This window comes from Anolis sagrei, chromosome 1, assembly GCF_037176765.1.
Source record: "Anolis sagrei isolate rAnoSag1 chromosome 1, rAnoSag1.mat, whole genome shotgun sequence".
In the NCBI taxonomy this organism is placed as follows: domain Eukaryota; kingdom Metazoa; phylum Chordata; class Lepidosauria; order Squamata; family Dactyloidae; genus Anolis; species Anolis sagrei.
The window spans coordinates 39,818,509-39,831,720 of record NC_090021.1 but is presented as its reverse complement, the minus strand read 5'-3'; the positions used below and the strand labels follow the sequence as shown (position 1 = coordinate 39,831,720).

Below are 13,212 nucleotides of genomic sequence, written 5' to 3'. Positions count from 1 at the left end.
TCAAAACTAAGGGCGAGGCAAGGGCTTGTGTAGTACAATTGCCAGGATGAGCTGATAGTAAAATGCAAGGGCCAGTAGCCACATTAGGGCTAGACAAGCCAACCCAAAGGGGAGAGATAATGATAAAGTGCAAGAGCCAAGTATTAAGTTATGGCTGGAGGAGCCAAATCATCTAGTGAACTGGATTAATCAAAAGCACATTGGAACATCCAGGATTTTAGGTCTTTACGGAAAGTGGACAGGGTGGGCGCTAATCTAATTCCCCTTAGGGAGAGAGTTCCAGAGCCAGGGGGCCACCAATGTGAATGCCTTGTCTCTCATCCCCACCAACTTCTCTTGTGACTGAGGTGGAAGCGAGAGAAGGGCCTCCCCAGCAGATCTTAAAGCTTGCGCAGGTTCATAGGGGAGGGTGTGATTGCAAAGGTAGACTGGACCCAAACCATTTAGAGTTTTGTAGGTAATAACCTGCATCTAGACTTGGAACTGGAAACTTATCGGCAGCCAATTGAGCTGTTTTAATAGAGGGGGGTTGTCTCCTCCCTATAATTGGCTCCAGTTAGCAACCTGGCCACCAACCTTTGTACCAATTGCAATTTCTTGGCCCGTCTTCAGAGGCAGCCCATGTAGAGCACATTGCAATAATCCAATCTGGAGGTAACTAAGGCATGGACCACCATGGCCAAGTTAGACTTCTCAAGGTGTTGTCGCAGGTGGTGCACAAGCTTTAACTGTGCAAAGGCCCTCCTGGCCATCACTGACACCTGAGCATCAAACTTCAGTGTTGAGTCCAGGAGGACCCCCCAGACTGCGGAACTGTGACCTCGGGGAAGTGTAACCCCCATTGAGCACAGGTTGCCACCCAATTGGCCGCAAGACTGACAAGAAGGACCTCTGTCTTGTCAGGATTAAGCTTCAGTTTGTTAGCCCTCATCCAGTTCATCACAGCAGCCGGTCACTGATCCAGAATCTGAACGATTTCCTTGGAATTTGGTGGAAAGGAATAGTAGAGTTGGGTTTCATCTGCATAGAGATGGCATTGGACTCCAAAACTCTGGATGACCTCACTAGATGACCTTAAATAGAGTTAAGCCCTGCCTGCAAAAAATTGTTGATGCTTTTTCTGTGAAGCATAATGATACATGTGCTGAGTGTTTTTTTTCACCAGCTTATTTCCTGGGTGTTTTCAAATAATGAAGTCTTGGTTTAATTACTTCCATTTATCTTTTTCTTTAGATTGACCTCCAGAAAATGCCTTTGGGGAAGCTAAGTAAGAGGCAGATCCAGAGTGCATACTCCATCCTTAATGAGGTTCAGCAGGTGAGCATTAAAAACAGGAACTTTTCTAATAATGCGGGGAATTCATAAGATATTCTGTGCTGGGAGTTAACTGAATTCTCACTTTTCTTCTCTCACAGTAAATTACAGTTTAGCATTATTAAACTAAGGGGTTTTTTACAGTGTAAACTCATGTGTATGTAGTGAAAAGATGGCTTTGTTCTGTTTCAATTTCCCTTTCTTGCTGGAGGAAGTTATTAATGTTAATCAGAATGGTGGCACAGAAAGGACATGGTTTGACTATGTAATGACCTCCCTACAAATTGGCCCAGGAATTGTCCTAATTTGGTCCTTCAGGATTCAAAGTCTTCTAAGTGAACAGTAGAGGAAGCAGTTGAAGTTAATGCTTTCAAGTTGGACTTGGCATTGTGTTTCTTACCGCTAACTAATTTGGCTTAATGCTTTTTTAGGGTGCCATTGTTCTCTAACAAGCAGTAAGGAGAGGCTAGAAATGCTAATTAGGGTTAAGCCAAAGTTTCTACTTTGCTCTCTGGTTTTTCTAGTCTGAATATTACCAGGGAATTCAACATCACATTCATAAGACCATTTCTTGATGGCTGAAACTCAAGCTCACAAAAAAATTATAGTCTGCTCTTGAAAGATCTATTGGCACAGACCCCAGTAGCTGCTTAAATATTAAATACTCTTTCTTTTTTCCTTTTTTTCTTTTTTTGGACTGCATGTTTTCTTAGGTTAGAATATTTTGCTCAAATCCAGTTTTATGACTATTTCACTGCAACTCCCCTAAGATTTGAAAAACTACTAAGCAGGTTTTAAAAAATCAAGCATTATGAATAAACCCAGTGTTGTTGTTTCTTTACATTTCAATTCCGTTGTAAGGAACACTGGAGTAGCTCCCAGAGTATTAATTAAGACAGTTGAGTCTCTTGTCTTTCCTGTTTTGAGGAGATATAAATCTGATGTCTTCTAGGAGTAATACTTTGCAGCTGTTTCAAAGGATGCAAGACTGCAGTCTTAACATAACCTTGTCCATTTTGCTGCTTCCTTTCCTTTTCATAGGCAGTTTCTGACGGTGGCACAGATTCACAGATACTGGATCTCTCCAATCGCTTTTACACTCTAATCCCTCATGACTTTGGGATGAAAAAACCTCCCCTTTTAAACAGTCTGGACTACATTAAGGTATTGATGGTGGAAAGATGTGGTGCTTAACTACAGAGTTTCATTTTGATACTTCTACTTTTAGTACTCAGGCATTCATGTCAATTTTGTTTCAAATTATTTCTGGTTAAATTCATCATTTGCCTCAGACAATTTGGATTCTGTTTACTATGAGGAATAACCATGTCATCCTGCCTATTTAGTCCAAAGTGGAGATGCTGGACAATCTGCTTGACATTGAGGTGGCCTACAGTCTACTCAGGAGTGGTGCTCAGGATGGGGATAAGGATCCAATAGATGTGAACTATGAAAAACTGAAGACCGATATCAAGGTGAGAAGGGGAAATATATGGTGTTTTCTAGTCAACCCCAATCATTTCTTTCCCATTTTCCCAGGAAATTTTGGATGGCACATTTTGTATCTGCTTGGAAATACCAGGCAGTTGTAACAATTTGGTCCTTGAATGGTGAAAGTACCCTCTTGTCTTCTGGACACTCAGGTTGTTAACTTCATAATCCATTGATTGATTGATTTTGAAATCAGTGTACTAAAATAAGCAATAACAGTAAGATTTAGGCAAATATTTTAATTATTTTTTTTTGTGTGGCAGGAGTGACTTGAGAAACTGCAAGTTGCTTCTGGTGTGAAAGAATTGGCTGTCTGCAAGGATGTTGCCCAGATGACACCTGGATGTTTGATGCTTTACCATCCTTATGGGAGGCTTCTTTCATGTCCCTGTATGGGGAGCTGGAGCTGACAGAGAGAGCTTAACTGCTCTCCTCAGATTTGAACTGCTGATTTGTCTAGTTTTTGTTATTGACTTTGTTCACGATAAAACCAAATGAGAATCACGGAAGCATTAATTTTTCTTTTCAACTCCCTTCATAGGTAGTAGACAAAGACACAGATGAAGCCAAGATCATAAAGCAGTACGTTAAGAATACCCATGCAAGTACCCACAATGCATATGACTTGGAAGTTGTGGAGGTGAGTTCTGCAAATATTTGGAATTTCAAATATATAAGGACTTGTTCTACATCAGTGGTTCTCAACCTGTGGATCCTCAGATGTTTTGGCCTTCAACTCCTAGAAATCCTAACAGCTGGCAAACTGGCTGGAATTTCTGAGAGTTGTAGGCCAAACACCAGGAGACCCATAGGTTAAGAACCACTGTTCTACATGCTGGGCATTAGTGTATGCATTATACTGAACACCTAGCTAAATTGTTTATTATTTATGTCAAAATTGTTATAAAGAAACCGAAACTCCTGTGTGATTGTATTTGCTCTTAGCTTTACTTCATTGGTCTCAACTGTACTTGGTGTCTGTATGAAAGAGACTGGAAATGGGCATTTAACCTTGTCCCATATGTTTAAGACTGATATGGGAGAAAACCTGCTCTGACCAAGGCAAAGGGAAGCATTACATAATTATCTATCCACTGGCAGATGTTAACTAGGAAATGTGACAGCATTCATCAAGAGTGCTTACAAAGCATCTTTAAAAATCGCATTCATTTTTCTAACTGGATTACAGCTAACCTATGTCATTGGAACATATACAAATGCTTTACTAAGAGAGTTAAGATATTTCTGTCAAAATAATGTTCAGCAATACTGTTATGCCATACATTAACTCCTTTTTTTCTCCTTTGCAAAGATTTTCAAGATTGAACGTGAAGGAGAAAATCAGCGTTATAAGCCTTTCCGAGAATTGCACAATCGTCAGTTACTCTGGCATGGTTCTCGCGCGACCAACTACGCTGGTATTTTGTCGCAAGGTCTTCGAATAGCTCCCCCTGAAGCTCCTGTGGTATGTAAACTGCTAATTTGCCAGCTGGCTCCATGTACCAAGCATGATTTATCCTGCGCTGTTTTGGAACTCTCACTCTGTAATGTCTTGCAGTAGAAAGAAGGAAAATGTTCAATCAACAAGGTATTGGAAAAGCGTCATTTGGAATTATTTCAAATGTAGCTCAGGTCAATTTAAAAAAAACCTCTAGACACTTCAGGAAGTTACTCTTTCCATAGTGACTTGTAGTGTTTTTCTTGGAACCAGATCTGGCAATGGTGTTGCATGCTTTAGTTACTTCCTGTTTGGTTTCGTGTACCATATTCTACTTGGAGTTGCCTTTGAAGAGTTGCCTTTGAACTTTGGCTGGTTCAAAGCCCAGATTTTCAGCTGGTACTGGTTATAGGAAACACACAACTCCTTTGTTGCAGTAGCTCCACTGGCTGGGAATCCTTGTAATATTCAGAGACTTCCCCTTAGCACTTTGGCAGTTTTGTAGGCTGAAAGAGAGCTTCCTCTTCTTTGCTTGCGTTCCACTCCCGATTCAGATTGGTATTAATATTACTGCAAACATAATGTCTTGCCTTATTGCTCAGGGTGCCTTAAGTGGAATACTAGCAAACAAAAATGGGAAAAAATGAACTCAAAAGCAGGAATATCTATTTTATATGGATTGACAACATTCAGAAAATTAAACATTTGAGGATCAAAGAACCCCAACGGAAAATAATCTCTAAATGGTACAGAACCTCCTTCAGTTAGCTCACACAATGGGAAATACCTCCAACAAATGTTGGCATAGGAGTGGAGGAATAGGTTCATTCTCCCACATGTAGTGGGATTGTAGAAAAATTAAGAATTATTACAGTAAATTAAGAAATGTAATGGAAGAAATAATAGGGAAAAATTAAAGTGGGATAAAGCCAGGTTCGTGTCTCTCACTATAGAGGCAAAGGAAGATTACAATAATTGGACAGAAATCCTAAAATATATGATAGCTGCAAGACAGGCTACCATAGCCCAAGGATGGAGAAACAATACAAAATGAGATTTGGAAATTTGGTGGGATTATCTCTTGGAATACATAATCAATGATTTCATTTATCAAAGGAAAAATAAGTATACAATTGTCTTCTGATTTCCTGGTTTCCTAATTCATACAAATTAGGAAATGGTCTATTCTAACCGACAAAATAAGCAGAGATGATAGATATAGCACCTTGAAATAGGCTTTCCACATGGTTAAATTGATGCAATGACATCATTTGGAATTGCTGTTCCAGGAAGAGGGGGAAATGGAAGGGGGGGGGGCATGGGTAATGGGAAATACACATCTAAGGAATGTATGAGGTAAAGTGATTTTTGAAATAATGTATATCGAGACTTGTATGGCAAAAATGTGTTAATTGAATAGATGTATCAATTATAATAAAAAATAAACTAACAAATATGAAAAAGAATGTACTCAAAAGCAGAAATATCTATTTTTATAAACCTAAATGATGTATTGTGCAAAAGCTAAAAGTACTATGGAAAGCCAAGCGGATCCATCTTCATCATTGGGGGAGTACCATCTGTTCATCAGCCTCTGACAACTCATTCTGTACAACCCAGATCACAGTGAATCACAATTTCAGATTATTGAATAAAAAAGCTGTCAGATTCAACAGATGGAGGTAAAGGTTTAAAAATTGAAATAAAGAGCTGATGTTTAATATAATCTGGAAGAAATGTATTTCCTAATTTCCAGTTACAGAATTATAGGTAAAAACATCAATGGGGAAAGTTCTTACTCAATTAAACCCTGTCTCTTATTGACCCTTTCTCTATTAATCTTATAAATATTTTAGGTTGAGTTTCCCTTGATGGGAAATCCATAATACTCCAAAACTCCGTACATTTTGCCAACAGCAGCTGACCCCCACTTTGGAGGAAAGGGAGTAGTCACTTGTCCATTGCCAACTGAATTTTTCTTAAGGATCCTAATGGGGGAAAGGGAGAGGGAAGTTTTGCTTACATAAAACTCCTGAAAAGCTGACATCTTAGATGCTTCCATATTACATTTCATTTGGCCAGTGCCTCTGTCCAGCTCAGAGAGAATGAAGGACTCATGGAGAAGTGAGAAAGGATTTCCCCCTCTCTTCTAGGATACTTTGCTAAAAGGTGTCACCCTCTATGATCCACCTCGGAGGTTAAGATTGTCGGGGGAGGCCCTGCTCTTGGTCCGACCGTCTTCACAGGTGCAGTTGATGGGGACGAGAGACAGGGCCTTCTCAGTGATGACCCCTTGTCTATGGAACTCCCTCCCTAGAGATATTTGATCAGCCCCCTCCCTTCTGACCTTCAGGAAAAAACTAAAAATGTGGTTTTGGGACCAAGCCTTTGGTCAGTAACTTTTTGAGCAGTGCAGTATGTGATTACGAAATAATACAATGACAAATGGAACAGCTCTAAATTATTATTTGGATTGTGTGATTTTAATTGATGGTTTCAATGTTGATGTTTGAACTGTTTGGATTTTAATGTATTTGTTTATTTTATTTGTGTTTATTTTTGCCGCATCGAATTGTTGCCTTTTGTAAGGCCGCTCTGAGTCCCCTTCAGGGTGAAAAGAGTGGGGTATAAATGTGATAAATAAATAAGGTAGAAAAGATATGTTCTACCTTATTTATTTATTTATTTACACATTTATTTACCGCATTTACACAGCCAGGAAAGTGGCAGAGACGTCTCCTTTTTACAGGGGCCATGTGTAAGCAGAGCCCTCCCCTGCATGCCCTTTCACTCTTGAGGAAGAACTTAGTGAGCACTGGACATGTAACTAGCCCCCCTTTCCCATCCTTCATTTGCTCTGTATATGTTCATTCCAAAATCTGAAAAATGTTTGGTCCAAAGTATTTTGGCTAAAAGAGAGTCAATCTGTAGTATGTTTACTGAATGAAGGTTTCTCTGGATGAGAACATGTGGGCTCCCTGTTATTCTCTGAATATTTTTCATAATAATTTCCCGGTTGGGATTTGTAGACAACAGATAAGATTTTCTGTTAACATGCCCATTTGTTTTTCTTGTAGACTGGCTACATGTTTGGGAAAGGTATCTACTTTGCAGATATGGTGTCTAAGAGTGCCAACTACTGTCATACTTCTCAGACTGATTCAGTAGGCTTAATCTTGCTGGGAGAAGTTGCCCTTGGAAATATGTGAGTAGCATTTTGAAAGTACTTCTGCAAGTATGGAATGACACCTGATCATTTCAAAAATCCAGTTTGGGAGCTTGATTTACTTTTTAAAAAGCCTTTACTGTATAGCAGATTATTTGAGAAGTACAAATGTCAGCAGAGCACACAATTATGGTGCACATTCAAAAACAGTGAGATGCTTAAATAACTTCAATCAACAAAACTTCTTTATCAGATGTAACTGTGAATTTCTTACTAGCAACAGAGGACTCCTTTTGTTTAAACACCTAGGTACTGTTTTGAATGTGTCCTTCTTTTTATTTGGTAGGTATGAACTGAAAAATGCCTCTCATATAACCAAGTTACCGAAAGGAAAACACAGCGTCAAAGGTAAAATCCCACTGGAAATGATATTATAAATGTTGACCTAAATCTATTCATTCTACCTACAGTGGGCCTACTGAAATATGTCAGACATGTTGGTCGCAGCTAAAGTTCAATTGATTTCACTGGGTCTCCTCCAGGTAGGGCTGACATTGGATTTAGCCCATTCTCTCGAGATATTTCAAATGACATAGTTGATGCAGTAGTACTGGTGCTGTATAAATGTTTAGTCCTAAATGTGCCATGGGAGTCAAGGATCCTCTGTAATGACTAAACGGACATGAGACTTTGCTCTTATAGCCTTTGAGGGATTTTATTTCCCATATATATCTATATATGGAGTTACACTTTTAAAATGTACCTATTCCAACTGACAAACAAATTCAACTTGGGGACAAACCTATAAAATCTATCTTGTTCATGACTTGGGAATTGCCTGTACTTTTATTCTTGAGTAAAGTTACCTACATGTTCAAAATTATTTTTAGCACAAATGTGAATTCATCCATTTGAATGTTGTTTGTTTTTCTTCTATAAAGGTTTGGGCAAAACAGCACCAGATCCTTCAGCCACAGTGTCTCTTAATGGCGTGGACGTTCCTTTAGGCCCTGGCATCCCATCTGGAGTTAGCAATACCTGTCTTTTATATAACGAGTATCCTTTGAATAGTATTTCTCTAGTGATGTCGATATTACAGTAACAATTGCTAAACAGAAAGTGTCAGCCACCCAGAAGATGTTTGTTTCTGTCTGCCAGAAGATGGCAGTTTCCTAGCAGCCTGTTTCTACTTCAGTCATCATATCTCTGGTGTAGTTATGCCACTATAATTTTTTTTTCGTGTCAGGAGCGACTTCAGAAACTGCAAGTTGCTCCTGTTATGAGAGACTTAGCCTTCTGAAAGGACGTTGCCCAGGGAATACCCAAATGTTTTACCATCCTGTGGGAGGCTTCTCTTATATCCACATATGAGAAGTTAGAGCTGACAGACGGGAGCTCACCCCACTCCCCGGATTCGAACCACTGACCTTTCAGTCAGCAGTCCTGCCAACACAAGGGTTTAACCCATTGCGCCACCAGGAATACTATGATACTATTTGTTATTGTTTCCACCTCGAGCCACAGGGAGAGGTAGCTAAATAATAGTAATAATAATAATTTTCTCAGGCACAGAAAAAGAATGCCCTGCACAGTAATCATTTGGAAAATACAAGTGGGCTGTTGAGTAGCACCTCTCAAGTTATCTGGGGATCAGCAACTCCTTTTTCTGCCCATTGTGGCAGTGACTCACTATGGACAAGAAGCCAATGGCTTGTGGGTTGCCATTGGATCACTTAGCAAATAACACTGGTTTAAGGAGGATCAGGGGCCTTATTTCACAAACTGGATTCTGGCCTTGGAGGCACAAGTATGAACCCATGCCTGCATCTGTAATGAAAATGTATGGGTCTTTATGATTTGTCTTGATTCACTTTGTCAGGTGGCCACTTTGAGGCAGGAGATGGTGGAATGTCCTTTAGGAGAACCTGCTACCATCAAACATGGCTTAATACTTGGGTATTATAATCTTCAGCGTGCTCTGTTTAGCTCAGAATTTACTCTTTGTTAAGAATACAGCAGAAGCTGCCTTACATGGTGAGAAAATAGATCCATCTAACAAGTCTTCTTTAGACTGACTGGCAGTTATATCTGTTTTGTATCATGTTGTCATGGCTTAATCGTATTAAATATAAACTATAAATCGATTTATAGTTTGGTGATAGATTTACAATTCTCCTCAAAAGAGCTTTGTTTATCCTCCTGAATTATAGTTCCTGATGTAACCTGAATCTTTGGATTGACAAATAATAGGGTCATTTTTCCATAAGAATATTTGACGTAGCTCACCAAACTGCACACTTTTATTGATTAATTAAAAGTATGAAACTGATAATGCACAGATACACTATTAGGATTAGTGAGCACAAAGCCTTAGAGCTGAGTTCAGTTGTGACAGTTTTCAATGAACAGTTTTAATCTAGGATATTTGAAAGTATTGATTGGGTCCAGTGAGCCCAGTATTGACAGCTAACAGTACCTCTCGTTTCAAACTTGGATTTTTCTTTTCTCATTACTCCATAGTCTTCCATGGAAGTACTAACCACATTTGACTATGCCTAGTTTCAAAAATCAGATGAGTTGCATTAAGAATAATATCCATAAAATGTTTGAATCATTGGAATGTTTTGTCTTAAACATATGGTAGTCTGGCATCTACTGACAAACATTATAATTCTTTTTTACTCGCTCCTCTGCTATGAATGTAATCGGAAGAGCTCCTGGTATGGCTGCCATCCCTTGGAGAATGTTCAATTTAATATCACCTTGAAATAGAATAAAGTTATAGGGTGGTTCCATCTCTCACACAATGTTAAAAATGTAAAATTAGCTGACTATCATAGCCTTTGAGAGCGACTAAGCTGTTACAATTTGTAGTGAGATATTTAAATTTATTTGTGCGTTTAAAAATAATGCTGGATTTTAAATTGTATACCATTTTATACAGCACAGAGGTGGTTAATAGTACAAATTAAATACCGTATATACTCGAGTATAAGCTGAATTTTTCAGCCCTTTTTTAGGCTGAAAAAGCTCCCCTTGGCTTATACTCAAATCAAAGTTATTACATTTATTACTTTACTCTATTTAATATGATTATGATTATTATGACATTTACTATTATTATTACATTTATTATTTTATTCTCTTTATTATTAGTGGAAGGATATGTAAGAATATTTAGAGGTTCAGGTTGGCTATTTTCCCCCCTATTGCTACTGTAAGAATTGAAAGCAGTCACGTGTGACTAATGTTTTGTTTTGGTGAAATTTGTTTTACAAGGTCTAGCCTTAACTTGTTGTTTCAGATATATCGTCTATGATGTCGCTCAGGTAAATCTGAAGTACTTGCTGAAGCTGGATTTCAAATATAAAACTTCCCTCTGGTGAACAAGAATCAAACTTGTTAAAAGAGTTAATGCTATAAAACCTGCTGAAACATCTAAGTATTCCTACCACTGCTGAGATACAAGAACTAAGTTTCAGGGCTATGCTGACCTTAATCACTTTTGTAAGGATTTTTCTTTACTCTCTTGTGGCTACAACACATGAGATTGAATACTATGAGAATTGTGTGCCCCCCCCCCCCCTTCCTCTCTTTGGTCCATACTAGTTTGGGGACTGCTGTGTCTCTTCTAACCATTAAGCAACAGACCAAAATACTACTAAAAACTCTTGGTTATAGCCTTTGCTAAGTGAGGTAGGGGACGAACTTAGAACTGTTTGCAGATACATTGGATTTTCTTCCAAAATCCACACATCTTCCTTAGTTTCTATTATGAATAAATGTTAAACCTGTTTATTTTGAAGCAAAAAATAAAAGCTAATTTCATACTAATTCTTTATCCTTATGCTACAGTAACTAGTGAAGTCCTATGCCCATGGTATGCTGGGTGAATACATCAGGAGTTATGTCTTTGTGTTCTAATTGTGATCCTATTCTCAAACAGCAGCAAGCTCAGCAGTGTAAGAGCTGCTGTGTATATGAAGGCTGATGTGATAATCTTGGGAGACACTTCAGCATCTCTGCAGCTGATGAGTGTCAGTCACATGTGATACCCAAGGAGTCATGTTTATCATAGTGGTAGCCAAGTGGCCAATCACCTTATCCAAAACCAAGGCTTCTCCCACAACCGAAAAAAACTGTAAACACCTTCCTTTCATCAGTCAGTATTTGCAGAACACTAGGTCAAGATATAGGTTTCCCCTGACATTAAGTCTGGTCATGTCTGACTCTGGGGGGTGGTGCTCATCTCCATTTCTAAGCCGAAGAGTTGGCGTTATCCATAGACACCTTCAAGGTCATATGTCCGGCATGACTGCATGGAGCGCAGTTACCTTCCTGCAGAAGCAGTACCTATTGATCTACTTATATTTGTATGTTTTCAAACTGCTAGGTTGACAGAAGCTGGGCCTAACAGTATGAACTCATCCCGCACCCCGGTGGAGCAGTGGGTTAAACCCCTGTGCCGGCATGACTGAAGACCGACAGGTCGCAGGTTCGAATCCGGGGAGAGGAGGATGAGTTCCCTCTATCAGCTCCAGCTGCTCATGCGGGGACATGAGAGAAGCCTCCCACAAGGATGATAAAAACATCAATTCATCCGGGCGTCCCTGGGCAACGTCCTTGCAGACGGCCAATTCTCTCACACCAGGAGTCACTCCTGACAAGACAAAAAAAATAAAAAATCCCGCACCCCGATTCAAACTGCCAACCTTTTGGTCAGCAAGTTCAGCAGCGCAGCGGTTTAACACACTGTGCCACCAGAGGGCTTGCAGAACACTAATCTGACCATATATCCACAGAAGCTGTTACAGTGTTTTGGGATCTTTGTAATCCTGCCATGTCCATGGAAAACAAATGCCCAGTGTGTGCAGCTGATGTACACAAAAAAGCCACAGCCTTTGCCTTCCCATTAATTTAATCCCAGTGTCAGTCTAGCACAGAAAAGGGATAGAGAAAGGGACAATAATGTATGAACCGCAAAATGCGAAGTGATAGCCTCTAGTGACTGGCCTGTAGCTCAGTAAGCTGGCACAAGTACTAAATGGCTCTTGTTTCTCCCAGCTTCCTCCAACAACAGACACATAACACCACCATGCAGGAGGCACAGACATCTTTATTAGGATGACCCCATTGTCTACCAGTTACTGTGTCAGGACACCTTACAACCCAGACATGGGCAAATGTCGGACCTCCAGGTGTTCTGTTAGGAATTGTGAGAGTTGAAGTCCAAAACACCTAGAGGTCCACAGTTTGCTCATCTGTTATAACCAGTATGGTTTCCTAGTCATCTGATACATTTGTAGTGCTTGCTGGATTTATTTTCACAATGGCAGTTAACTGAAGAAGGGCCAACTGATGAACAATTATGTACTTTTCTTCTTCGTGTCACCCTGCATTCCCCTCTCCTGGGTTATGTCCAGTTAAATAGGATCACAATGGGGAACACACTCTGGACATAGGCATGTCATTTGCTAAAGGTTGATGTAGCAACGTACATATTAACAATCGTTTATTTGTATGTGAGAAGCATTTCTTCTCACCATGCACAGCTTACTCATTCAGTATTATCAGTAGAAAATCAGTCTAACCCAGGCCTCAGCAAACTTCAGCCCTCCAGGTGGTTTGGACTTCAACTCCCACAATTCCTAGCAGAGGGAATTGAAGTCCAAAACACCTGGAGGGCCGAAGTTTACCCAAGCCTGATTTAACTATTCTGTGTGTTCTACTTGCTGCTATTACTTAAGCTGAAAAAAGAAAACAATACCGGTTATCCCAGAACCACCATCTACGTGGAGCAAAA

At 39.6% G+C, this 13,212-nt stretch overlaps 1 protein-coding gene across 1 annotated transcript in view; it reads left to right on the top strand.

Moving 5' to 3' along the window:
- PARP1 (poly(ADP-ribose) polymerase 1) overlaps positions 1 to 11,243 on the top strand; it is a 40,138-nt gene extending 28,895 nt beyond the window's left edge. Inside the window, exons 15-23 of the mRNA XM_060754169.2 lie at positions 1,234 to 1,317; positions 2,356 to 2,478; positions 2,661 to 2,789; positions 3,347 to 3,445; positions 4,118 to 4,270; positions 7,321 to 7,448; positions 7,756 to 7,817; positions 8,351 to 8,465; positions 10,714 to 11,243. Coding sequence (XP_060610152.2) covers positions 1,234 to 1,317; positions 2,356 to 2,478; positions 2,661 to 2,789; positions 3,347 to 3,445; positions 4,118 to 4,270; positions 7,321 to 7,448; positions 7,756 to 7,817; positions 8,351 to 8,465; positions 10,714 to 10,795 — 975 coding nt within the window. The 3' untranslated portion in view covers positions 10,796 to 11,243. The remainder of the gene's footprint in view (positions 1 to 1,233; positions 1,318 to 2,355; positions 2,479 to 2,660; positions 2,790 to 3,346; positions 3,446 to 4,117; positions 4,271 to 7,320; positions 7,449 to 7,755; positions 7,818 to 8,350; positions 8,466 to 10,713) is intronic.
- The last annotated feature ends 1,969 nt before the right edge of the window (positions 11,244 to 13,212 follow it).